Source organism: Heptranchias perlo, chromosome 5 (assembly GCF_035084215.1).
Source record: "Heptranchias perlo isolate sHepPer1 chromosome 5, sHepPer1.hap1, whole genome shotgun sequence".
NCBI lineage: Eukaryota > Metazoa > Chordata > Chondrichthyes > Hexanchiformes > Hexanchidae > Heptranchias > Heptranchias perlo.
In genome coordinates this window covers 134193057-134218626 of record NC_090329.1, presented here as the reverse complement: position 1 = coordinate 134218626, position 25570 = coordinate 134193057, and the positions used below count along the sequence as shown (strand labels likewise).

The window sequence follows — 25570 nt, the reverse complement described above, 5'->3', positions numbered from 1 at the left end:
AAGTGGGTACAATGCAGATTCACCAGAATGATACCGGGGCTTAAACGAGTTAAACTTTGAGGACAGGTTGCATAAACTTGGTTTGTATTCTCTTGAGTTTAGAAGGTTGAGGTGTGATCTAATCGACGTCTTTAAAATAATAAAGGGATTCGATAGGGTAGATACAGAGAATCTATTTCCTCTGGTGGGAGTATCCAGAAGGCATCATTTTAAAATTTGAGCTAGGCTATTCAGGAGTGAAATCAAGAAGCCTTTTTTCACACAAAGAGTAGTAGAAATTTGTAACGCTCTATCCCAAAAGGCTACGGATGCTAGGTCAATTGAAACTTTCAAGGCTATCAAGGGATGTGGAGCAAAGGTGGGTAAATGGAATTGAGGTAAACATAAGAATATAAGAAACAGGAGCAGAAGTAAGCCATCCAGCCCCTCAAGCCTGCTCCGCCATTCAACAAGATCATGGCTGAGCTTCTACGTCAACGCCATTTTCCTGCACCATCCCCATATCCCTTGATGCTTTTAATATCTAGAAATCTGTCGATCTCTGTTTTGAATGTACTCAATGACTGACCCTCCATAGCCCTCTGGGGTAGAGAATTCCAAAGATTCACCACCCTCAGAGTGAAGAAATTTCTCCTCATCTCAATCCTAAAAGGACTATCTAACAGGAAGCAGAGGGTTGGGATAAACGGTTCATTCTCGGACTGGCAACCAGTAGCCAGTGGTGTTCCGCAGGGGTCGGTGCTGGGTCCCCAACTCTTTACAATCTATATTAACGATTTGGAGGAGGGGACCAAGTGTAACATATCAAAGTTTGCAGATGATACAAAGATGGGAGGGAACGTGGAGAGTGAGGAGGACATAAAAAACCGACAGGGGGATATAGACAGGCTGGGTGAGTGGGCGGAGATTTGGCAGATGCAATACAATATTGGAAAATGTGAGGTTATGCACTTTGGCAGGAAAAATCAGAGAGCAAGTTATTATCTTAATGGCAAGAAACTGGAAAGTACTGCAGTACAAAGGGATCTGGGGGTCCTAGTGCAAGAAGTTCAAAAAGTTAGTATGCAGGTGCAGCAGGTGATCAAGAAGGCCAACGGAATTTTGGCTTTTATTGCTAGGGGGATAGAATTTAAAAACAGGGAGGTATTGCTGCAGTTATATAAGGTATTGGTGAGACCGCACCTGGAATACTGCATACAGTTTTGGTCTCCGTACTTAAGAAAAGACATACTTGCTCTCGAGGCAGTACAAAGAAGGTTCACTCGGTTAATCCCGGGGATGAGGGGGCGGACATATGAGGAGAGGTTGAGTAGATTGGGACTCTACTCATTGGAGTTCAGAAGAATGAGAGGCGATCTTATTGAAACATATAAGATTGTGAAGGGGCTTGATCGGGTGGATGTGGTAAGGATGTTCCCAAGGATGGGTGAAACTAGAACTAGAGGGCATAATCTTAGAATAAGGGGCTGCTCTTCCAAAACTGAGATGAGGAGAAACTTCTTCACTCAGAGGGTAGTAGGTCTGTGGAATTTGCTGCCCCAGGAAGCTGTGGAAGCTACATCATTAAATAAATTTAAAACAGAAATCGACAGTTTCCTAGAAGTAAAGGGAATTAGGGGTTACGGGGAGCGGGCAGGAAATTGGACATGAATTTAGATTTGAGGTTAGGATCAGATCAGCCATGATCTTATTGAATGGCGGAGCAGGCTCGAGGGGCCGATTGGCCTACTCCTGCTCCTATTTCTTATGTTCTTATGTTCTTTATTCTGAGACTGTGACCCCTGGTTCTAGATTCTCCAGCCAGGGGAGACATCCTCCTTGCATCTACCCTGTCGAGCTCAGTAAGAATTTTGTATGTTTCAATGAGATCACCTCTCAATCTTCTACTCAATCTCTCCTCCTACGACAATCCCGCCACTCCCTCCATGAAAAGTATATCCTTTCTTAGGTAAGGAGACCAAAATTGTACACAATACTCCAGGTGTGTTCTCACCAAGGCGCTATATAATTGCAGTAAGACATCTAAAAACTCCTGTATTCAAATCTTCCTGTAATAAACGCCAACATACCTTTCGGGAAGCACAAGTGGTTTAAAATCGCCTGGAACAAGCCCTGATAAAACTGAATCTGAGGTTAGTACAGAGGTTTTGCCTTCCTAATTGCTTGCTGCACCTTCATGTTAGCTTTCAGTGACTCATGTACAAAGGCACCCAGGTCCCTTTGAATATCAACATTTCCCAGTCTCTTACCATTTAAAAAATACTCTGCATTTCTGTTTTTCCTATTACAGTGGATAACTTCACATTTTTCCACATTATATTCCATCTGCCATGTTCTTGCCCACTCACTTAGCCTGTCCATATCCCCTTGAAGCCTCTTTGCATCCTCCTCGTAACTCACATTCCCACCCTCTTTTGGGTCATCAGCAAACTTGGAAATATTACATTTGGACCCCTCATCGAAATCATTGATATAGATTATGAATAGCTGGGGCCCAAGCACCAATCCCTGCGGTACCCCACTAGTCACAGCCTGCCAACCTGAAAAAGACCCGTTTATTCTCACTTTCTGTTTTCTGGCTGTTAACCAATTCTCAATCCATGCCAGTACATTACCCCCAATTCCATGTGCTATAACTTTATTCACCAACCTCTTGTGTGGGATCTTACCGAAAGCCTTCTGAAAATCCAAATGCACCACATCCACTGGCTCCCCCTTATCTATTCTAACATCTGGGGACTTGTGCCAAAATTGGGAGAGCTGTCCCACAGACTAGTCAAGCAACAACCTGACATAGCCATACTCACAGAATCATATCTTTCAGCCAACGTCCCAGACTCTTCCATCACCATCCCTGGGTATGTCCTGTCCCACCGGCAGGACAGACCCACCAGAGGTGGCGGTACAGTGATATACAGTCAGGAGGGAGTGACCCTGGGAGTCCTCAACATTGACTCTGGACCCCATGAAATCTCATGGCATCAGGTCAAACATGGGCAAGGAAACCTCCTGCTGATTACCACCTACCGTCCTCCCTCAGCTGATGAATCAGTCCTCCTCCATGTTGAACACCACTTGGAGGAAGCACTGAGGGTAGCAAGGGCACAAAATGTACTCTGAGTGGGGGACTTCAATATCCATCACCAAGAGTGGCTCGGTAGCACCACTACTGACCGAGCTGGCCGAGTCCTGAAGGACATAGCTGCTAGACTGGGCCTGCGGCAGGTGGTGAGCGAACCAACACGAGGGAAAAACATACTTGACCTCGTCCTCACCAATCTACCTGTCGCAAATGCATCTGTCCATGACAGTATTGGTAGGAGTGACCACCGCACAGTCCTCGTGGAGATGAAATCCCGTCTTCGCACTGAGGACACCATCCAACGTGTTGTGTGGCACGACCACCGTGCTCAATGGGATAGATTCAGAACAGATCTAGCAGCTCAAAACTGGGCATCCATGAGGCGCTGTGGGCCATCAGCAGCAGCAGAATTGTATTCCAGCACAATCTGTAACCTCATGGCCCGGCATATTCCTCACTCTACCATTACCAACAAGCCAGGGGATCAACCCTGGTTCAATGAGGAGTGTAGAAGAGCATGCCAGGAGCAGCACCAGGCGTACCTAAAAATGAGGTGCCAACCTGGTGAAGCTACAACTCAGGACTACATGCATGCTAAACAGCGGAAGCAACATGCTATAGACAGAGCTAAGCGATTCCACAACCAACGGATCAGATCAAAGCTCTGCAGTCCTGCCACATCCAGTCGTGAATGGTGGTGGACAATTAAACAACTAACGGGAGGAGGAGGCTCTGCAAACATCCCCATTCTCAATGATGGCGGAGTCCAGCACGTGAGTGCAAAAGACAAGGCTGAAGCGTTTGCAACCATCTTCAGCCAGAAGTGCCGAGTGGATAATCCATCTCAGCATCCTCCCGATATCCCCACCATCACGGAAGCCAGTCTTCGGCCAATTCGATTTACTCCACGTGATATCAAGAAACGGCTGAGTGCACTGGATACAGCAAAGGCTATGGGCCCCGACAACATCCCAGCTGTAGTGCTGAAGACTTGTGCTCCAGAACTAGCTGCGCCTCGAGCCAAGCTGTTCCAGTACAGCTACAACACTGGCATCCACCCGACAATGTGGAAAATTGCCCAGGTATGTCCTGTTCACAAAAAGCAGGACAAATCCAATCCGGCCAATTACCGCCCCATCAGTCTACTCTCAATCATCAGCAAAGTGATGGAAGGTGTCATCGACAGTGCTATCAAGCGGCACTTACTCACCAATAACCTGCTCATCGATGCTCAGTTTGGGTTCCGCCAGGACCACTCGGCTCCAGACCTCATTACAGCCTTGGTCCAAACATGGACAAAAGAGCTGAATTCCAGAGGTGAGGTGAGAGTGACTGCCCTTGACATCAAGGCAGCATTTGACCGAGTGTGGCACCAAGGAGCCCTAGTAAAATTGAAGTCAATGGGAATCAGGGGGAAAACTCTTCAGTGGCTGGAGTCATAACTAGCACAAAGGAAGATGGTAGTGGTTGTTGGAGGCCAAGCATCTCAGCCCCAGGGCATTGCTGCAGGAGTTCCTCAGGGCAGTGTCCTGGGCCCAACCATCTTCAGCTGCTTCATCAATGAACTTCCCTCCATCATAAGGTCAGAAATGGGGATGTTCGCTGATGACTGCACAGTGTTCAGTTCCATTCGCAACCCCTCAGATAATGAAGCAGTCCGAGCCCGCATGCGGCAAGACCTGGACAACATCCAGGCTTGGGCTCATAAGTGGCAAGTAACATTCGTGCCAGATAAGTGCCAGGCAATGACCATCTCCAACAAGAGAGAGTCTAACCACCTCCCCTTGACATTCAACGGCATTACCATCGCCGAATCCCCCACCATCAACATCCTGGGGGTCACCATTGACCAGAAACTGAACTGGACCAGCCATATAAATACTGTGGCTACGAGAGCAGGTCAGAGGCTGGGTATTCTGCAGCGAGTGACTCACCTCCTGACTCCCCAAAGCCTTTCCACCATCTACAAGGCACAAGTCAGGAGTGTGATGGAATACTCTCCACTTGCCTGGATGAGTGCAGCTCCAACAACACTCAAGAAGCTCGACACCATCCAAGATAAAGCAGCCCGCTTGATTGGCACCCCATCCACCACCCTAAACATTCACTCCCTTCACCACCGGCACACTGTGGCTGCAGTGTGCACCATCCACAGGATGCACTGCAGCAACTCGCCAAGGCTTCTTCGACAGCACCTCCCAAACCCGCGACCTCTACCACCTAGAACGACAAGGGCAGCAGGCGCATGGGAACAACACCACCTGCACGTTCCCCTCCAAGTCACACACCATCCCAACTTGGAAATATATCGCCGTTCCTTCATTGTCGCTGGGTCAAAATCCTGGAACTCCCTTCCTAACAGCACTGTGGGAGAACCGTCACCACACGGACTGCAGCGGTTCAAGAAGGCGGCTCACCACCACCTTCTCAAGGGCAATTAGGGATGGGCAATAAATGCCGGCCTTGCCAGCGACGCCCACATCCCATGAACGAATAAAAAAATAAAAAAAATTCTACTAGTTACATCCTCAAAGAACTCCAGTAGGTTTGTCAAACATGATTTCCCTTTCATAAATCCATGGTGACTCTGCCAAATTCTGTTATTATTTTCTAAGTGTCCTGTTATCATGTCGTTTATAATAAATTCTAGCATTTTCCCTACTCCTGATGTCAGGCTAACAGGTCTGCAGTTCCCTGTTTTCTTTCTCCCTCCTTTTTTAAATAGTGGGTTTACATTTGCTACCCTCCAATCTGCAGCAACAGTTCCAGAATCTATAGAATTTTGGAAGATGACAACCAATGTTTCTACTATCTCTATAACCACCTCTTTCAAAACCCTGGGATGTCGATCATCAGGTCCTTAGGATTTATTGACTTTCAGTCCCATTAATTTCTCCAATACTATTTTTTTACCAATACTAATTTCTTTCAGTTCTTCATTCTCGCCAGACCCTTAGTATTTCTGGGAGGTTTTTATGTCTTCTTCCGTGAAGACAGACGCAAAGTATTTGTTTAATTTCTCTGCCATCTCCTTATTCCCCTTTATAAATTCTCCCGCATCTGTCTGTGAGGGAGCCACATTTGCCTTCGGCAGTCTTTTCCTTTTTACATACCTATAGAAGCTTTTACAGTCTGTTTTTATGTCTCTCGCTAGTTTACTCTCAACTTCTATTTTCTCTTTCTTTATCAATTTCTTGGTCCTCTTTTGCTGAATTCTAAAATGCTGCCCATCCTCAGGCTTACTGCTTTTTCTGGCAACTTTATATGCCTCTTTCTTTGATTTAATAGTATCTTTAATTTCTCGTTAGCCACGGTAGGACCACTTTTCCTGTTGGGTTTTTGTGCCTTAAAGCAATATATATTTGTTGCAAATTATGTATTAATTCTTTAAATGCTAGCCATTGCCTGTCTATCGTCATACCTTTTAATGTAGTTCCCCAGTCAACCACAGCCAACTTGCGCCTCATATCTTCGTAGTTTCCTTTGTTTGGATTTAAGACCCTAGCTTCAGATCATCGCAAATCTAATTGAATGGCGGAACAGTCTCATGGGGTTGAATAGCCTATTATTCCTGTTCCTATGTTTCTATATAACACACGAACATACAAAATGACAGACAGGAAAAAACAGCTGGTCCATCGAGCCTGTCCCATACAGTCAAGTTGTGATTAAGCATCATGGCCCCCAATACTTCCACAGACAAAAATCCTGGTTAAGCAAAACCCTAGGCTAATTCTGGGAAATTGCTCTCCGACCCCAGAAGATGATCAAAATGTGCTTCTGGAGACCACTGTGATGATCCAACATTCCACCCATCTTTTGTATGCAGTGATATCAGCCTCAGCCAAGAACCTGTCCTGCTCCCTTTTGAACAGTGTATCGTGTATTTTCACTTCTGGTGAGTACCATGCAGGTGCTGTTTAATAATCAATATTGGAAAACAACTAATTAAGAATTTGATTAGTGCTTGTCAAGGGCTAATAATGGGAAACTTATGTTCAATTGTACACCATTGATGACTCTTCTGCAGCAAAGTATTTAGTTTCAGTTCAGGCCTGGCATTCAGTGAGTTATTAATGGGAGATTTGCCATTATCGGCTGAGCAATCAGAAAAGTTGTTTCTCATTGTGGTGAAATAGCAGAGGAGATTGGTGCAGGAGCACACGACAGGATCACGAGTCTACCAAAGGCAGCAGGTCACCTGGATCAGATGTAGCTATCTAGGAATGACGAAGAAGCAGACCCCAAAGAGGCTAAAACTCAGCAGATACATAGAGTCATAGAGTCATAGAGTTATACAGCACGGATAGAGGCCCTTCGGCCCATCGTGTCCGCGCCGGCCATCAAGCCCTGTCTAATCTAATCCCATATTCCAGCATTTGGTCCGTAGCCTTGTATGCTATGGCATTTCAAGTGCTCATCCAAATGCTTCTTGAATGTTGTGAGGGTTCCTGCCTCCACAACCCTTTCAGGCAGTGAGTTCCAGACTCCAACCACCCTCTGGGTGAAAAAGTTCTTTCTCAAATCCCCTCTAAACCTCCCGCCTTTTACCTTGAATCTATGCCCCCTTGTTATAGAACCCTCAACGAAGGGAAAAAGCTCCTTAGTATCCATCCTATCTGTGCCCCTCATAATTTTGTACACCTCAATCATGTCCCCCCTCAGCCTCCTCTGCTCCAAGGAAAACAAACCCAATCTTCCCAGTCTCTCTTCATAGCTGAAGCGCTCCAGCCCTGGTAACATCCTGGTGAATCTCCTCTGCACCCTCTCCAAAGCGATCACATCCTTCCTGTAGTGTGGCGACCAGAACTGCACACAGTACTCCAGCTGTGGCCTAACCAGTGTTTTATACAGCTCCATCATAACCTCCTTGCTCTTATATTCTATGCCTCGGCTAATAAAGGCAAGTATCCCATATGCCTTCTTTACCACCTTATCTACCTGTTCCGCCGCCTTCAGGGATCTGTGAACTTGCACACCAAGATCCCTCTGACCCTCTGTCTTGCCTAGGGTCCTCCCATTCATTGTGTATTCCCTTGCCTTGTTAGTCCCTCCAAAGTGCATCACCTCGCACTTTTCCGGGTTAAATTCCATTTGCCACTGTTCCGCCCATCTGACCAACCCATCTATATCGTCCTGCAGACTGAGGCTGTCCAACTCGCTATTTACCACCCTACCAATTTTTGTATCATCAGCGAACTTACTGATCATACCTTTTACATTCATATCCAAGTCGTTAATGTAGACCACAAACAGCAAGGGACCCAGCACCGATCCCTGTGGTACCCCACTGGCCACAGGCTTCCAGTCACAAAAACAACCTTCGACCATCACCCTCTGCCTTCTGCCACTAAGCCAGTTTTGTATCCAAAGTGCCACGGCACCCTGGATTCCATGGGCTCGTATCTTCTTGACCAGTCTCCTGTGGGGGACTTTATCGAAGGCCTTACTGAAATCCATGTATACCACATCCACTGCGTTACCCTCATCCACACGCCTAGTCACCCCCTCAAAAAATTCAATCAAATTAGTCTTGACAGATTGGCAGAGTATCATAGTATGGTGCAGCACAGGAGGAGGTCATTCTGCCCATCGTGCCTGTGCTGGCTCTTTGAAAGAACTATCTAATTAGTACCATTGTCCTGCTCTTTCCCCATAGCTCTGTAAATTTTTTCCCTTCAGGTCGTTATCCAATTCCTTTTTGAAAGTTACTATTGAATCTGCTTCCACCCTTTCAGGCAGTGCATTCCAGATCATAACAATTCGCTGGGTAAAAAAATGTTTCCTCATGTCGCCTCTGACTCTTTTGCCAATCTGTGTCCTCTGGTTACCGACCTTTCTGCCACTGGAAACAGTTTCTCCATATTTACTCTACAAAACTATTCATGATTTGGAACACCTAAATCAAATCTCCCCTTAAGGGGCTGCTCTTTCAAAACTGAGATGAGGAGAAACTTCTTCACTCAGAGGGTGGTAGGTCTGTGGAATTTGCTGCCCCAGGAAGCTGTGGAAGCTACATCATTAGATAAATTTAAAACAGAAATAGACAGTTTCCTAGAAGTAAAGGGAATTAGGGGTTATGGGGAGCGGGCAGGAAATTGGACATGAAGCTGAGTTCGGATCGGTCAATGCCCTGTGGGTGGCGGAGAGGGCCCAGGGGCGATGTGGCCGGGTCCTGCTCCGACTTCTTGTGTTCTTTAGATTTGTGGTTGGGATCAGATCAGCCATGATCTTATTGAATGGCGGAGCAGGCTCGAGGGGCCGATTGGCCTACTCCTGCTCCAATTTCTTATGTTCTTATGTTCTTATGTTCTTAACCCTCTTTGTTCTCAGGAGAACAACCCCAGCTTCTCCAGTCTCTACACATAACTGAAGTCCCTCAACCGTGGTACCACTCTAGTAAATCTCTTTTGCACCCTTTCTAAGACCTTGACATCCTTCCTAAAGTGTGGTGCCCAGAATTGAACACAATACTCCAGCTGAGGCTTAACTGGTGTTTTATAAAGGTCTAGCATAACTTCCTTGCTTTTGTACTCTGTGCCTCTATTGATAAATCCCAGGGTCCCATATGCCAAACGAACAGCCTTCTCAACTTGTCCTGCCACCTTCAAAGATTTGTGTACATACACCCCCAGGTCACTTGGTTCCGGCATTCCCATTAAAATTGCACCATTTAGTTTATATTGCCTCTCCTCATACTTCCTACCAAAATATATCACTTCACACTTCTCTGCTTTAAATTTCATCTGCCATGTGCCTGCCCAATTAACCAGTCTGCCTATGTCCTCCTAAAATATTGTAAACAATTTTACAACACCAAGTTATAGTCCAACGAAATAAAATCGTTGGACTATAACTTGGTGTTGTAAAATTGTTTACAATTGTTAACCCCAGTCCATCACCGGCATCTCCACATCATCACTCCTAAAATATGTTACTATCCTCCACATTGTTTGCTACATTTCTGAGTTTTGTGTCATCTGCAAACTTTGAAATTATACCCTCTATACCCAAGTCCAGGTCATTAATATATGTCAAAAAGAGCAGTGGTCCTAATACTGACCCCTGGGGAATACCACTGTATACTTCCCTCCAGTCTGAAAAACAACCGTTCACCACTACTCTCTGCTTTCTGTCTCTTAGTCAATTTCGTATCCACACTGCCACTGTCCCTTTAATCCCATGGGCTTCAATTTTGCTAACAAGTCTATTTCGTGATACTTTATCAAATGCCTTTTGAAAGTCCATATACACAACATCAACCGCATCAATCCTCACCGTTACCTCATCAAAGAACTCAATCAAGATGGTCAAACACGATTTTCCTTTAACAAATCCTTTTCTAAGTCAATACTTTTCCAAGTGCGAATTAATTTTGTCCCAGATTATTGTCTCTAAAAGTTTCCCCACCACCGACATTAGGCTGACTGGCCTGTAATTGACAGGTTTATCCCTCTCCCCTTTTCTGAACAGGGGTGTAACATTTGCAATCCCCCAGTCCTCTGGCACCACTCCCATATCTAAGGAGGATTGGATGATTGTGGCCAGAGCCTCTGCAATTTCCACCCTTAATCCCTCAGTAACCAAGGATGCATTTGGGTAACTTTTCTATTTTGAGTACTGCCAATCTTTTAAGTACCTCCCCTTTATTTATTTTTATCCTATCCAATATTGCTACTACCTCCTTTGCTGCTAGATTGGCAGCATCCTCTTCTCCAGTGAAGAGAAGTAGAGATATCTATGCATATGCAGGTACTCTTGGACTAGATGGCATGTGAAGGTCACCACCACCTTTAATTCTCATGCTGCAAAGTCTTTCTAAGTGACCACAAGGCTCAACACATGGCTAAGGCTCTTTACAATACGCTTCTCCATTAAACCCTGTTGCTACCCCATTCCCCACATCCACATACATATCTTTCAGCAGCAACTTAAAGCAGCATAAGCTGACTTCCCTAAGGCCATATGTAACAATTTGTGCCCTCACCAACAGCTATGGTCTGCTTGAACATCCAAGTGATATGCAAATACTGGCATAAAATTAGGTACACTTCTCTGGACTATGCACAATTCATGCCTGCTGAAAAAATGTGAAGTATCTTTGTAAGAGTAGAAGGGATGCATTAATAACCATGATGATATGGGCCACTCACTGCAGCTATGGTTGATCGAACAGTTGATGACACAGTCCCATACCCAGGCAGGGAACATGTACACAGTGCTGTACATGCACAAACCAGAACACTGATAGAGCAGATATGCAATTCCTTGCTTTGCAACAGTGAGTAAATTTCAAACATACTTCATTGGTTGTGAAGCACTTGGGACTGAGATTCCAAAAGGTGCTATATAAATTACAAAGAGATTACGACATGGAAGCAGGCTGTTCAACCCAACCAGTTCATGTTGGTGTTAATCCTACACATGAACAGTCAATCCTAATCCCTTGTGCCCGCCCTATTCCCATAATCCTTTATTCCACTTTCTTTCACCACCTATTTAACCGAACAAAAAAGGCATATGCAAAGTACACTAGCAATAAAGGAGGATGACAAATGGTAATATGACAAATTTAGCAAAATTAAAAAGACAAGTACATAAGAAATAGGAGCAGGAGTAGGTCACATGGCCCCTCGAGCCTTCCTCCGCCATTCAATCAGATCATGGCCGATCTTCGAATTAGGAAGGCAAAGAGGAAATATGAAATGAAAATATCAAAGAATATAAGAAGTAACATTCCATACTATTTCGGCCCCATCGTCTCTGTTGAGGTGACAGGTGGGAACTTAGTAGTAGTAGTAGCAGTATTCTGTGGGCACATCAATAACAAAAAGGATTAAGACAGGAATTGGGCCACTAACGATGAGCAAGATAAACTTACAAGAGATGTTAATGAAATGGCTGGGGTAATGGGGTAGATATTTTAATTCCCCCGCCCATTAGAAATGGTGTGGGTGGGCGATTTAAGTTGGCGGGGGGAGAGGGGGAAACGCTGCTTCCCCCCCTCCCACTATCTGAACTCACCTCAAAACAGGCACGTGTGGGCCTACTTTATATCGAAATATTGCGGCCCTATGATGTCTTTGGTGCCGCAACACCATATTAACTAAAAATTTCAAAGGGCCAAATGCGACATCAGGACCTAGCGGGAGTCAGCGAAGTAGCCAGAAAAGGCCATGGTAGGTATATAAATTTAAATTTTACAAGGATACTTTGTGGGCCAGGAAGAGAAGCAGTGCTCCCCGGGTCCCACAAGGAGTCCTTGGGACTTCCCTGCCTGGCCTTAACTCCCTGTCCCAGTGCAGGCATATGCTGTCATAGCCTTCCCCCACCGCTAATCATGCTGGGGAATGATCCCTTGAATCCCTGGCATCCTCAGGCTACCCTCCCAATTTTCATTCGGGCAGCTAGCGCAGACATCATAGTATCTTCACTCCCGCTGATGTTCTATGGGAGACGTAAGTACAGGAGTAGGCCATTCAGCCGCTCGAGCCTGTTCCACCATTCAGTCAGATCATGACTGATCTGTACCTCAACTCCATTTACCTGCCTTGGATCCTAATCCCTTGATACCCATACCTCACAGAAATCTATTGATCGCAGTCTTGAAAATTCAAATGACCCAGCATGCACAGCTTTTTGGTGGAGAACGTTTAAGATTTCCACCAGCTTTTATGTGAAAACGCCATTCCTAATTTCACTCCTAAATGGCCTTGCTCTAAATTTTAGATTGTGCAGTCTTGTTCTGGATTTCCCCACCAGAGGAAATAGTTTCTTTGCATCTACCTAATGACTCAATGCAAGCAATAAAATAAGAGGTCCACTAATATTAATAAAAGAGGAATGTCAACCCTCTAGTCAGTGTTGTAGACTAATTGATAGAAATTGATTGCTATGATTAGTCAACAACTCCTTTATTGTTGTATCATACGACTACCAGGATGGTAGAAGAGGATCGAGATGGACCTTGGTCTTTTCTCATTTAGCAATTCCAATGTTCCTATAGTCCAGTTGTCTAGTGTTGTAGCTGCTGGGACATCTATCAATATTTAATAAATCATTTCCATTAGATCTTGTGTTTAATTAATATTCATGATATGGAGATGCCGGTGATGGACTGGGGTGGACAAATGTAAGGAGTCCCACAACACCAGGTTATAGTCCAACAGCTTTATTTGAAATCACAAGCTTTCGGAGCTTTGCTCCTTCGTCAAATGTAGCAGATGCTGGGGTTTGTATTAAAAACAGATAACTTTTTTTTTGCTGGAAAAATTTGACCCCTGGTGACCCCACCTCATTATTCTTGGATGTAAGGTTGCCCTGACTAACCTGTTTGAACACTCCTTTGATTGCTGTGATTATCTGTCTGCCGAGGTGTGATAAAGGGCAGTTAGAAAGATTATCTGTAATCACCAGGCATTGTTCTCTGACTATATATGCACGATCTCCTTGGAGATCCTCTCCACTTCACCTGACGAAGGAGCAAAGCTCCGAAAGCTTGTGATTTCAAATAAAGCTGTTGGACTATAACCTGGTGTTGTGCGACTCCTTACATTAATTAATATTGATAGAGATCAGCACATGCACAAATCTTAATCGTAACTAGATTTTATCTATTGTTGCTTTATTACTGATTTCCATGTAGGAAGCATATAGTATCCTGAACAAGTATGATGTGGAGATTTCAAAGGAGGAAACAGAAGGAGTTGACACACTTCGGTACTTTTTCAACAAAGTGCAAGTTAAAGCTGTGAGTATTGTCCCTTTATCTTCAAATAATTTACAAATCAGAAGGAATCAATGCTGAATCTATGGGAATATTTCAGAGTGAAAGTTGAATAATATTCTGAACCAGCATTAATCCGTTACTGCACATAACCTTTATTAAGTGGGTAGAAGAGCGAATAGAGGGTTACCAATAGAAGCCCAAAGCACATGGAACGGATGAGCAAATCTAACCCCAAATGATCAGGTCAACCATTTATTCAGTAGAATACCATTTATCAAAATAACAGTAATCTTCACAGATTGAAATTCCTCTGTAAGCTATTATTACAGTGATTAATCCTTTCATGTCAAATTCTTGTTTTCCACCTATATACTTCTGTTGAACATTGTTACAACAGGGGATGTAGACAATGGATATTTACTGATTAGGGGGCATTACAAACTGTAAGGAGGAATTGGGAGATTACAGGATAGACAAGTTAACAATGGGCAAATGCAGTTCGATGCAGAGAAATGTGCTGTATTGTATTTTGAGAAAAACAATCATGAAAGGAATGATAAAATTCTTAACAGAGTGGAACAACAGAGATATTGAGTTATACAGATGGGAAAGGCCATAAATGTGGCAAATGAGATTTTGGATTATATATATACATAATCCAATGTTGAATTTGTACCAGATATTGCTTCGGCCACAGTTGGAATATTGCAGGCAGCTCAAGAGTGGGCATCCATGAGGCGCTGTGGGCCATCAGCAGCAGCCGAATTGTATTCCAGCACAATTTGTAACCTCATGGCCCGGCATATTCCTCACTCTACCATTACCAACTAGCCAGGGGATCAACACTGGTTCAATGGGGAGTGTAGAAGAGCATGCCAGGAGCAGCACCAGGCATACCAAAAAATGAGAGGCCAACCTGGTGAAGTTACAACACAGGACTACATGCATGCTAATCAGTGGAAGCAACATGCTATAGACAGAGCTAAGCGATTCCACAACCAATGGATCAGATCAAAGCTCTGCATTCCTGCCACATCCAGTTGTGAATGGTGGTGGATAATTAAATGGGAGGAGGAGGCTTCGTGAACATCCCCAGATGGCAGAATCTAGCACGTGAATGCAAAAGACAAGGCTGAAGTATTTGCAACCAACTTCAGCCAGAAGTGCTGAGTGGATGATCCATCTCGGCCTCCTCCCGATATCCACAGAAGCCAGTCTTCAGCCAATTCGATTCACTCCACGTGATATCAAGAAACGGCTGAGTGCACTGGATACAGCAAAGGCTATGGGCCCCGACAACGTCCCGGCTGTGGTGCTGAAGACTTGTGCTCCAGAACTAGCTGCGCCTCGAGCCAAGCTGTTCCAGTACAGCTACAACACTGGCATCTACCCGACAATGTGGAAAATTGCCCACGTATGTCCTGTCCACAAAAAGCAGGACAAATCCAATCCGGCCAATTATCGCCCCATCAGTCTACTCTCAATCATCAGCAAAGTGATGGAAGGTGTCGTCGACAGTGCTATCAAGCGGCACTTACTCACCAATAACCTGCTCACCGATGCTCAGTTTGGGTTCCGCCAGGACCACTCGGCTCCAGACCTCATTACAGCCTTGGTCCAAACATGGACAAAAGAGCTGAATTCCAGAGGTGAGGTGAGAGTGACTGCCCTTGACATCAAGTCAGCATTTGACCGAGTGTGGCACCAAGGAGCCCTAGTAAAATTGAAGTCAATGGGAATCAGGGGGGAAACTCTCCAGTGTCTGGAGTCATACCTAACACAGAGGAAGATGGTAGTGGTTGTTGGAGGCCAATCATTTTGGAGGGGGAGGGCGAACAGCCAGCTGTCGTGGTGCACATAGGCACCAACGATATAGGTAAAAAAGGGGATGAGGTCCTAAAAGCAGAATATAGGGAGTTAGGAGGTAAATTAAAAAATAGGACCTCAAAGGTAGTAATCTCAGGATTGCTGCCAGTGCCACGTGCTAGTCAGAGTAGAAATAGGAGGATATTTCAAATGAATACGTGGCTAGAGGAATGGTGCAAGGGGGAGGGATTCAAATTCCTGGGACACTGGAAACAGTTCTGGGGGAGGTGGGACCAGTACAAACCGGATGGTCTGCACCTGGGCAGGGCCGGGACCGCTGTCCTAGGAGGAGTGTTTGCTAGTGCTGTTGGGGAGGGTTTAAACTAAAGTGGCAGGGGGTTGGGAACCTGAGCAGGGAGAGAGAGGAAAGCGTAACAGGAAGGGACAGAAGGTATGGAGTAATAGGTAAAGTGTTAAAAAAGGAAAAAGCAGGAACTAAGCGTCACAAAACAGATTTGAAAGTTCTTTATCTGAATGCACGTAGCATTCGTAATAAAATGGAGGAGTTAACGGCACAAATAACTACGTATGGGTATGATCTTGTGGCCATTACAGAAACATGGCTGCAGGGTGACAACGACTGGGAATTAAATATGCCAGGGTATTTAACAATCAGGAAGGACAGGCAGGAAGGAAGGGGAGGTGGGGTGGCTATGTTAATAAAGGAAGGAATCACTGTAATACAGAGAAATGATATTGGGACAAAGCATCAAGATAATGAAACAGTTTGGGTGGAGATAAGGAATAATAAGGGAAAAAAAACATTAGTGGGCGTAGTATATAGGCCTCCTAATAGTTGCAACTCTGCTGGAAGAAGTATTAATCAGGAGATAGTCGGGGCATGTAATAAGGGAACAGCCATAATTATGGGGGATTTTAATTATCATATTAACTGGACAAATCAAATTGGGCAGAGCAGCCTTGAGGACGAGTTCATTGAGTGCATCAGGGATGGATTTCTTGAGCAGTATGTAACTGATCCTACAAGGGGGCAGGCAACCTTGGACCTGGTCCTGTGTAATGAGTCATGATTAATTAATAATGTCCTAGTTAAGGATCCCCTTGGAATGAGTGACCATAACATGGTTACATTCCATATCCAATTAGAGGGTGAGAAGGTTGGTTCTCAAACAAGCGTACTGAGCTTGAATAAAGGAGACTATGATGGTATGAGAGCGGAATTGATTAAAGTGGACTGGGAAAATAGTTTAAAGGGTAAGACGGTACATGAGCATTGGTGTTCATTTAGGGAGTTATTTTACAACTTTCAAAATAAATATATTCCACTGAGGAAAAAAGGGTGTAAAAGAAATGACAGCCATCCGTGGCTAAGTAAAGAAATCAAGGATAGTATCCGACTAAAAACAAGGACATATAAGGTAGCCAAACTTAGTGGGAGGATAGAAGATTGGGAATTCTTCAAAAGACAGCAAAAAGTAACTAAAGGATTGATTAAGAATGGGAAGTTAGATTATGAAAAGAAATTAGCAAAAAATATAAAAACAGATAGCAAGAGTTTCTATAGTTATATAAAAAGAAAAAGGGTGGCTAAGGCAAACATAGGTCCCTTAGAGGATGAGACCGGGAAATTAATGGTGGGAAACATGGAGATGGCAAAAATGCTGAACAAATATTTTGTTTCAGTCTTTACAGTAGAGGACACTAAGAATATCCCAACACTGGACAAACAGGGGACTCTCGGGGGGGAGGAGCTAAATACGATTAAAATCACTCAGGAGATGGTACTCAGTAAAATAATGGGACTCAAGGCGGATAAAACCCCTGGACCTGATGGCTTCCATCCTAGGGTCTTGAGGGAAGTGGCAGTAGGGATTGTGGATGCTTTGATGATAGTTTTCCAAAATTCCCTGGACTCAGGAGAGGTCCCGGCAGATTGGAAAACTGCTAATGTAACACCGTTATTTAAAAAGGGTAGTAGGCAGAAGGCTGGAAATTATAGACCAGTTAGCTTAACATCTGTGGTGGGTAAAATTTTGGAGTCTATTATTAAGGAGACAGTAACGGAACATTTAGATAAGCATAATTTAATAGGACAAAGTCAGCATGGCTTTATGAAGGGGAAGTCATGTCTGACAAATTTGCTTGAGTTCTTCGAGGATATAATGTATAGGGTGGATAAAGGGGAACCAGTGGACATAGTGTATTTAGACTTCCAGAAGGCATTCGACAAGGTGCCACATAAAAGATTATTGCTCAAGATAAAAAATCACGGGATTTGGGGTAATATTCTGGCATGGGTGGAGGATTGGTTATCGAACAGGAAGCAGAGAGTTGGGATAAATGGTTCATTTTCGGACTGGCAACCAGTAACCAGTGGTGTTCCACAGGGGTCAGTGCTGGGTCCCCAACTCTTTACAATCTATATTAACGATTTGGAGGAGGGGACCGAGTGCAACATATCAAAATTTGCAGATGATACAAAGATGGGAGGGAAAGTAGAGAGTGAGGAGGACATAAAAAACCTGCAAGGGGATATAGACAGGCTGAGTGAGTGGGCGGAGATTTGGCAGATGCAATATAATATTGGAAAATGTGAGGTTATGCACTTTGGCAGGAAAAATCAGAGAGCAAGTTATTTTCTTAATGGCGAGAGACTGGAAAGTACTGCAGTACAAAGGGATCTGGGGGTCCTAGTGCAAGAAAATCAAAAAGTTGGTATGCAGGTGCAGCAGGTGATCAAGAAAGCCAATGGAATGTTGTCTTTTATTGCTAGGGGGATAGAATATAAAAACAAGGAGGTATTGCTGCAGTTATATAAGGTATTGGTGAGACCGCACCTGGAATACTGCATACAGTTTTGGTGTCCATACTTAAGAAAAGACATACTTGCTCTCGAGGCAGTACAAAGAAGGTTCACTCGGTTAATCCCGGGGATGAGGGGGCGGACATATGAGGAGAGGTTGAGTAGATTGGGACTCTACTCATTGGAGTTCAGAAGAATGAGAGGCGATCTTATTGAAACATATAAGATTGTGAAGGGTCTTGATCGGGTGGATGCAGTAAGGATGTTCCCAAAGATGGGTGAAACTAGAACTAGGGGGCATGATCTTAGAATAAGGGGCTGCTCTTTCAAAACTGAGATGAGGAGAAACTTCTTCACTCAGAGGGTGGTAGGTCTGTGGAATTTGCTGCCCCAGGAAGCTGTGGAAGCTACATCATTAGATAAATTTAAAACAGAAATAGACAGTTTCCTAGAAGTAAAGGGAATTAGGGGTTATGGGGAGCGGGCAGGAAATTGGACATGAAGCTGAGTTCGGATCGGTCAATGCCCTGTGGGTGGCGGAGAGGGCCCAGGGGCTATGTGGCCGGGTCCTGCTCCGACTTCTTGTGTTCTTTAGATTTGTGGTTGGGATCAGATCAGCCATGATCTTATTGAATGGCGGAGCAGGCTCGAGGGGCCGATTGGCCTACTCCTGCTCCAATTTCTTATGTTCTTATGTTCTTATCTCAGCCCCAGGACATTGCTGCAGGAGTTCCTCAAGGCAGTGTCCTAGACCCAACCATCTTCAGCTGCTTCATCAATGACTTTCCCTCCATCATAAGGTCAGAAATGGGGATGTTCGCAGATGATTGCACAGTGTTCAGTTCCATTCGCAACCCCTCAGATAATGAAGCAGTCTGTGCCCGCATGCAGCAAGACCTGGGCAGCACTCAGGCTTGGGCTGATAAGTGTCAAGTAACATTCGCTCCAGACAAGTGTCAGGCAATGACCATTTCCATCAAGAGAGAGTCTAACCACCTCCCCTTGACATTCAACGGCATTACCATCGCCGAATCCCCCACCATCAACATCCTGGGGATCACCATTGACCAGAAACTTAACTGGACCAGCCATATAAATACTGTGGCTACAAGAGCAGGTCAGAGGCTGGGTATTCTGCGGCGAGTGACTGACCTCCTGACTCCCCAAAGCCTTTCCACCATCTACAAGGCACAAGTCAGGAGTGTGATGGAATACTCTCCACTTGCCTGGATGAGTGCAGCTGCAACAACACACAAGAAGCTCGACACCATCCAGGACAAAGCAGCCCGCTTGATTGGCACCCCATCCACCACCCTAAACATTCACTCCCTTCACCACCGGCGCACTGTGGCTGCAGTGTGTACCATCCACAGGATGCACTGCAGCAACTTGCCAAGGCTTCTTCGACAGCACCTCCCAAACCCGCGACCTCTACCACCTAGAAGGACAGCAGGCACATGGGAACAACACCACCTGCACATTCCCCTCCAAGTCACACACCATCCCGACTTGGAAATATATCGCCGTTCCTTCATCGTCACTGGGTCAAAATCCTGGAACTCCCTTCCTAACAGCACTGTGGGAGAACCGTCACTACACAGACTGCAGCTGTTCAAGAAGGCAGCTCACCACCACCTTCTCAAGGGCAATTAGGGATGGGCAATAAATGCCGGCCTCGCCTGCGATGCCCACATCCCATGAACGAATCAAAAAAAAAGGACATTTCTGCAGGAGTTCCTCAGGACAGTGTCCTAGACCCAATCATCTTCAGCTGCTTCATCAATAACCTTCCCTCCATCATAAGGTCAGAAATGGGGATGTTCGCTGATGATTGCACGGTGTTCAGTTCCATTCGCAACCCCACAGATAATGAAGCTGTCTGTGCCGCATGGAGCAAGACCTGGACAACATCCAGGCTTGGGCTGATAAGTGGCAAGTAACATTCGCGCCACACAAGTGCCAGACAATGACCATCTCCAACAAGAGAGAGTCTAACCACCTGCCCTTCACATTCAACAGCATTATCATCACCGAATTCCCCACCATCAACATCCTGGGGGTCACCATTGACCAGAAACTTAACTGGACCAGCCTCATAAATACTGTGGCTACAAGAGCAGGTCAGAGGTTGGGTATTCCGTGACAAGTGACTCACTTTCTGACTCCCCAAAGCCTTTCCACTATGTACAAGGCATAAGTTTGGAGTGTGATGGAATACTCTCCACTTGCCTGGATGAGTGCAGCTCCAACAACACTCAAGAAACTCGACACCATCCAGGACAAAGCAGCCCGCTTGATTGGCACCCCATCCACCACCCTGAACATTCACTCCCTTCACCACCGGCGCACAGTGGCTGCAGTGTGTACCATCTACAGGATGCACTGCAGCAACTCGCCAAGGCTTCTTCGATAGCACCTCCCAAACCCACAACCTTTATCACCTAGAAGGTCAAGGGCAGCAGGCGCATGGGAACAACGCTACCTGCACGTTCCCCTCCAAGTCACACACCATCCTGACTTGGAAATATATCGCCGTTCCTTCATCATCGCTGCATTCAAAACCTGGAACTCCCTTGCTAACAGCACTGTGGGAGAACCTTCACCAAACGGACTGCAGTGGTTCAAGAAGGTGGCTCACCACCAACTTCTCAAGGGCAATTAGGGATGGGCAATAAATGCTGGCCTTGCCAGCGATGCCCACATCCCATGAACGAAAAAAAAGTTCTGGAGAGCCCACAACAGAAAGGCTATTAGAACCAAGGAAGAGGTACAAAAAAGATTCACTGCAATGATAACAGGAATGAGGTTATCGTTATTAATAAATCATCAGGAGGTTGGGGCTTTTTTCATGCGAACAGACTACATTAAGTAAGGTAGCAAAAGATTTTCAAAATTATGAAAGATTTTGAACGGATAAAGATTGTTTCCGGTCGTCATATCAAAATCTTCCCCCTTTGTTCTTCCTGTGAAAATCCTAAATGGTCGATCAATTCAACCAAACAAAGGGGAAAGTTTTTTTTTTCACACCGTGGGATAACAACAATAATTTACATTTATATAACACCTTCAACATAGTAAAATGTGCCAAGGTGCTTCACAGGACCGTTATCAGACAAAATTTGATATCAAGCCACATAAGGTGATATCAGGACAGCTAACGAAAAGCTTGGTCAGAGAGGTAGTTTTTAAGGAGCATTTTAAAAGAGGAGAGAGGGGCTTAGGATGGGAATTCTGGAGCTTAGGGCCTAAGCAGCTGAAGGCATGGCCTTCAATGGTGGAGCGATTAAAATCGGGGATGCGCGAGAGGTCAGAATTGGAGGAGCACAGAGATCTCAGACGGTTGTGCGGCTGGGGGAGGTCACAGAAATATGGAGGGGTGAGGCCATGGAGGGACTTGAAAGCAAGGATGAGAATTTTACAATTGAGGAGCCAGTGTAGGTTACTAAGCAGAGGGGTGATGAGTGTACGGGACTTGGTGCGAATTAGGATACAGGCAGCAGAGCTTTGGATGAGCTCAAGTTTACAGAATGCGCAAGGTGGGAGGCAAGCCAGGAGAGCATTGAAATAGTCGAGTCTAGAGGCAACAAAGGCACGGATGAGGGTTTCATTAGCAGATGAGCTGAGGCATAAGCAGAGATGGGCAATATTAATGGAGGTTGAAGAAGGTGGTCTTGTTGATGAAATGGAAGGATGTGGGGTTGGAAGGTCATCTCAGGGACAAATAGGATGCAAAGGATGCGAACGGTCTGGTTTAGCTTCAGACAGTGGAGTCGGTGGCTAGGGAACAGAATTTCTGGCAGGGACCGAAGACAATGGTTTTGGTCTTCCCAATATTTTGTTGGATACATTCCAGTGAGAAAGAAAGACTCTCGGGGAAGTACGTACCATCCGTGGCTATCTAAGGAATTTAAAGATAGTATCACACTGAAAGAAAAAGCATACAATTCCGCGAAGATTAGTGGCAGGTCAAAGCAGATTGGATAGAATATAAAGAACAGCAAAGAATGATTAAAAGAATAATATTTGAGAATAATTAGAGTATGAGAGAAAGCTAGCTAGAAATATAAAAACAGATAGTAAGAGTTTCTACTGGTATTTAAAAAGGAAAAGAGTAAGTAAAGTGAGCGTTGGTCCTCTGGAGAGAGTCTGGGGAATTAATAATGGAGAACAAGGAAATGGCGCATGAATTGAACAGATATTTTGCTTCAGTCTTCACTGTAGAGGATACAAATAACATGCCAGAAATAATTGCGAATCAAGGGGTGAAAGGGAGGGAGGAACTTAAAACATTTACAATCACCAGGGAAAGGGTTCGGAAAAAAATATTCGAACTAAAAACTGACAAGTCCCCAGGTCCTGACGGACATCATCCTAGGGTCTTAAAAGAAGTGGCTGCAGAGGAATTAGAAACATTGGTATTAATTTTCCAAAATTCCCTAGATTCTGGAAGGGTCCCAACAGATTGGAAAATAGTGAATGTAACTCCTCTATTCAATAAAGAGGGAGACAGAAATCAGGAAATTACAGGCCAGTTAGCTTAACATCAGTCAAAGGTAAATTGCTAGAATCTGTTATCAAGGAGGTTATAGCAGGGCACTTAGAAAATCTCAATACAATCAGGCAGAGTCAACACGGCTTTGTGAAAGGGAAATCGTGTTTGACTAATTTATTTGAATTCTTTGAGGAAATAACAAGCAAGTTGGATAAAGGGGATCCTGTGGATGTGGTGTACTTGGATTTCCAGAAGGCATTTGACAAGGTGCCACATCAAAGGCAATACACAAAATAAGAGCTCATGGTGTAGGGGGTAACATATTAGCATGGATAAAGGATTGGTTAGTTAACAGGAAACAGAGAGTAGGCATAAATGGGTCATTTTCAGGTTGGCAAGATGTAACGAGTGGAGTGCCACAGGGATTAGTGCTTGGGCCTCAACTATTTACAATCTATATCAATGACTTGGATGAAGGGACCGAATGTATGTTTGCCCAATTTGCTGATGACACAAAGGTAGGTAGGAAAGTGAAGAGTTCATAAGGGGCACTAAATTGGGCCATGTAGCGCCCGTTATTTTGCCGCTACACAGCCCCTCCAACATCCAAGACGGAGGGACGGTTCGGCGCAGGGTGGTAGCACATCGCGCTACCATCGGTCAGAACAGACCCTTATCCAATTTTTCCCCCAAGGAGCCTGCAAAGGGATATTGATAGGTTAAGTGAGTGGGCAAAAATTTGGCAGACGGAGTTATAGGGCTTCATTTTAGCACCTGCTATCGGGTGCGTTCCTGGCGGGGGGGCTCCGAAAATCGGGGAATCCCGGAGCAGGTCCGGAGCCCGGCTCCAACCCGCCCACTTCTGGGTTCCCCACAGACGCGCCGATGTGCACGCGCAGTCCCCGCATGTGGGAATCCCGCAGGCAATTAAAGCCAGCGGGATGCCACTTGAAAGTATTTATTGTGCTATTTCAGGTCATTAACTGACCTGATTAAGGGATTAGGTGAGGAGGGGTGGGATTTTATAGACAACTGGGACTGTTTCCCATACTGGGGGAAACACTCCCAGTTCAAATGGACGTGTTGCAGCTGTCAGCCTGTGGCAGCTGCAAAGGTCCATTTGACAGGTGGCAGGGGGGTGGGGAGACCCTCACTCATTGCAGGAGGCCACTCTGTCACTTGGGACAAAGTTTGGCCTCCACCACCCTCCTCCTGACAAGAAAATTCACCAACTTGCACACTTACCCCGGGGTCCACAGACATGTACTGACCTTGCGGACCCTCTCAGATGTACATCTTCCGGATGGGGGCCGCCGTAGCTGCAGTCATGACCTCCTCGGAGGGCGAACAGCATCACCAGCCTCACCAGCCTCGCCGGCCACACCGTCCACCTCTGACACGTGGAGCTCCACAACAGAGTGCTGTGACACATCCACCTGCACAGCAGGAGGGAGGCCAACGGCAGAGAGAGATGCGTCGCAGAGGGCACTACCCTCGCCACAGGGTCCACAGACCGAGACTCAGCTTCCTGGACCTCTCTGAGCAGCAGTGCACACAGATGCTCAGAGTCACTCGACATGTAGTCGTGGACATCTGCAGCCTCCTTCATGCCAAGCTGCTCCCGGTTGGCCCGAGCACCATCTTCTTACATGTCGCTGTCAAAGTCACCACTGCCCTCAACAACTTCTCCTCCGCATCCTTCCAGGGTGCCACCGGGGTCATCGCCGACGTCTGCACAAAAGAGCCCTGCAAATACACCTACACCACTCTGCAGTGACACAATGGGTGTCATCAGTTGTGGGTCTTCATTGTGATCCTCAGGAAAGGGCATTATTGCACAAACCAGACAAGATTTGCAAAGACGTGGCAGTAGTGGTGCCAATATAATATGTAATGTGAGTTGGTCAGAAATTAAATACAAGTAAAAACCATGACAAACCCTCAAACACCCTTTTGCATCCCCTTCGTGCTCACGACACGTTTGCCTTACACTTCCTACTGCACATATGTGATGCATGCCCTGTGGCTGCAGCACAGGTTGTGGCAGATTGAGTGAGGCTGACTGTGAAAGAGATGCACGAGAGGGTGAGTATGAGATAGAGCCATGAGATTGTTTGAGGATTGGGTTGAGTGGTAGTGGCGGGATGAGTACTGGCGAGGTGAGTAAGTGCAGGTAAGATGAGGATGAGCTTTGAGTGGGTATGAGGGGTGATGTGACAGAGTAGTGTTGGCAGTGCAGAAGGAGATGTGGGGTGGGGCGATGATGTGGCAGATGGAGTGTAGGGGAATGAGTAAGTGTACTCACTTTGGCTGACCTACTTAGGTGATTGAAGCACCTCCTGCACTGTATGCAGGTGCGCGATATGTTGGTGGTGCAGGTGACCTCTGCCATCTCGAGCCAGGCAGAGGCAGGCCGCTTCCTCCCGCCCGCCGGGGGGAAGATCTCTGTTCTCCCCCTCCTCCTCACCCCATCTAATGATACCTGGAGTGAGGCATCATTAAACTGGGAGCAGCCTTCCCCCTGGGCTGCTCCATGCTGTAATTTTTTCTATTTGTTGCAGCATCTGTCAGTGGAGGACTGCCCCTTTAAATAGAGCTCCTCCAGCTGACAGAGCTTACTGCGCATGTGCAGTCCGC

At 45.6% G+C, this 25570-nt stretch overlaps 1 protein-coding gene across 1 annotated transcript in view; it reads left to right on the top strand.

The window, feature by feature from the left end:
* Positions 1-25570, top strand: part of LOC137322210 (dynein axonemal heavy chain 8-like) — a 1468904-nt gene that overhangs the window by 493670 nt on the left and 949664 nt on the right. The window contains exon 31 of the mRNA XM_067985326.1: positions 13728-13832. Coding sequence (XP_067841427.1) covers positions 13728-13832 — 105 coding nt within the window. The remainder of the gene's footprint in view (positions 1-13727; positions 13833-25570) is intronic.